We start from the raw sequence: 2,966 nt of genomic DNA on the forward strand, positions 1-2,966 counted from the left end.
TATAAGTACAGTTTACTACTTTGTATTAATGTCCAATAGCCCCAGAAAAAATAAAAAAAGCAAAATATTTTTAATTAATTTTTATTACCGACCACAGTAGCAACAGCAGCAGCATCCTCCTGTGCTCCATCTTCCTTATTCTCCTCCTTGTCCTCTACTTCTTTACGTCCATCAGTGGGCATGGTTTGGAGAGGAGTTGCTGGCTGAACGTCCGGGTTATTAGCGGCTCCACCTGTTGCTGCGTTCTCTGGGTTGTCTTCAACATTATTGTTATCGATGTCGGTGTCATTAGAGGCAACAGAAGTCTCATTTTGTACAGTGGTAATGACGTTTACGTGGGGATCACCAGGATAGGCGGGCAGTTGACTGGCCATAGCAGCGGCGTAAGATGGGGGTGGGGGTTGTTTCATCGCACTAGCACAAGCAGCTTCGTAGTCCGGAAGGAGGGAGGAGTAATCGGGTTCAGGCAAACGGTCTCCGCCCTCTCCTGGCAAGATGTAGTGAACGGTGTTGCGAAGAGCCTGTTTACGCAGAGTCAGGAATTTGTAGCAACGCCAGACGATTACAATGCAGTAAGCCTAAAACATTTTTTTTTTTAATATTCACCATGAAACGCCTAACACAAGTGAAACATCAAATAAAGAGGCGTTCTGAATAGGTTTTACCCCCTAAGCACATTAAAATAAGTTTTACACAAAAACAGAAAATATTTAAATAATATTGTCTATAAAGAAATAACTCCTACCTTCCATAACATGGAAATCAGAAAGGCCAAGAGTACCAGAAAAGACAAATACTGGGGACTGAGTTGAAGAAGTTCCTTGCGGAATGGCATATTATGCCAGTGGTCAGCCACCAAACTGTGTACTGATCTCAAGTAGCAGAAATATCCTGTTGCTGTCAAGCTGTAAAATATATAATTTAATTGATTATAAATTAATTATGAGGATAATTGGACAGGACTTACGTAGTAATAGCAAAGTCAAACAGTTGTAAACAAAAGAATGGCAACAAGTGGGTGGCTTTCCCCTTTATGGTACCATAAATTAACAGCAAGGTTATTGCGAGGGTGCACACTGTCATCAGGGCACCCATATCCATGTCAGCTGAAGACAAAAATTAACATTATATTACAATAATTAAAATACCTACAAAAATTATTGTATTTCATTTTAATCACTTAAAATTAATTTGATGATGATTACCAATGTAAATAGATTACTGAACGATAAATCTGATAAGATAAATAAATAATAACATTTAAATAATCAAAGGTATGATATCATGTCACAATTTATTTTTCTAATATTTAATTAAAAGTACCACAAAGACGTTAAATTTCTACCTAGTAAATATCATATTAGTAACATATATATCATATACTTGTTATGAAAACATAACTTACAAAAAATATTGCAAGCCCTACTTTCACAAACAGTATTTTAAATGTTACTTACATGAATGAGGTGTTCGACCATCTTGAGTGGTGGGCAAGTAATAGGGGTTATCACTGTCCTTAACCTTACTCAAAGGGGTTGGAAGTAAATTATTAGGCTCAATTTGATCAGAAGTTTCTTGTTCCATCATTCGTTGCTGATGGTTTCTCATCATCAAAGCAAGAACACTTAATGCCAATACGTGCAAAATCTGATAAAAATTGACCAATTTTATAACAATATTCAAGAATTTAAATAAAGTAATTTTACTTACAAGATGCCATATTCCTAACAGAATCGTTGCAGTCCTTACATGGAGGCAGAAGCAACATCTCCACTCACTATTTCTAAAGGGTCCCATTTTTATTCTCATTGTAAACATCACCACCTGTCACTACAAAAGCAAAAGTACACACACTATAAAATATAAATATTTAATTTTAAAAATACTGTAACAAATAACGTAAATAAACAAATTATGAAAGCAACTGTGAAACTGTAACACGGACGTTAAAGGGCAAGATCACAATTTTAAGTCCGCAATACGATAATACGATTCAAATTTAAAAAAAACACGAATATTTACCTTGATTTATTTTTAAATTATCCTCGATCTGATGTTACAGATGTTTTTGCAATAAAACAATGTAAAATTATTGTAAGGATAATCTTTACTATCTTTAGTGCTAAAAACAACTATAATTACCATAGATAATATAAATACTTTAGTAGGTCACCAAACAACGGTTGGTAAGACTTATCACTGATAGGCGTTAACTCGAAATATGAATAAAGCAAAAAGTTATTTTTTTAATTCAGCACGTAAATTACAAGTAATTTTTTTATTCCATAAACAAATATTTAATTAGTAAAGAAAGTATGTGAAATATAATTACTTAAAAAATAAAAAAACCAACATTAAAGTGGGTGGCAGTGTCCAACGTCCCGTTAAAATGAGTTCAGGTTGAGTAAGATTTGGTCAGGTGGTGGTTTATTTATGGGTAAAAAATTTTTTCAATTTGTTTACCGTAAATGCTTGAATATGGTTAAATATTAATTAATCTCATTAAAAAATTTACCAAGGGTAGATATAACTTATGCTTAAAAACAGAAACATTAAATGTAAATTTGAACAATAATTTAAAAAAATCAGTCAAGAACTTAATAAATTAAAAAAAAATATGCTTACTTCTTGTATTTATTTTAATTGATATTGATTAATAACGTACCCAGAAATGAGAAAGAAAACATTAACCGGCTTTCACTTAAATTGAATTCTACTTTTAAAACTGATGGGAGTATATTTATCCCTTAAAATTAATTAACTACTGAATCAAATTAAATCAATAATAGTTTTATTATAAAATTGATCGAATTAATTATTCATACAAACAACTAAAAACGTACTAGCTGTTCTGAAGGAAAATATTCAAAAATTACAGTAAAATAATAAACATTTAAGTTATATGACAAAACTTGGAGAAATTAGTTACATTTATATATTATCTACATTAACATACAAAGCTCTCT

The 2,966-nt window shown here is 31.9% G+C and overlaps 1 protein-coding gene across 1 annotated transcript; it reads right to left on the reverse strand.

Moving 5' to 3' along the window:
- Positions 1-6: 6 nt before the first annotated feature.
- LOC108732653 (lysosomal-associated transmembrane protein 4B) lies at positions 7-2,149 on the reverse strand. Its single transcript, XM_025976069.1, has 6 exons — positions 2,023-2,149; positions 1,711-1,830; positions 1,458-1,647; positions 968-1,106; positions 746-905; positions 7-578 (listed from the first exon to the last, which is right to left on the reverse strand). The coding sequence occupies exons 2-6, from the start codon at positions 1,816-1,818 to the stop codon at positions 75-77; spliced, it is 1,101 nt and encodes a 366-aa protein (XP_025831854.1). The 5' UTR covers positions 1,819-1,830; positions 2,023-2,149; the 3' UTR covers positions 7-74.
- Between the last annotated feature and the right edge of the window lie 817 nt (positions 2,150-2,966).

The sequence above is a fragment of the Agrilus planipennis genome, unplaced genomic scaffold (assembly GCF_000699045.2).
Source record: "Agrilus planipennis isolate EAB-ADULT unplaced genomic scaffold, Apla_2.0 scaffold71, whole genome shotgun sequence".
Taxonomy (NCBI): domain Eukaryota; kingdom Metazoa; phylum Arthropoda; class Insecta; order Coleoptera; family Buprestidae; genus Agrilus; species Agrilus planipennis.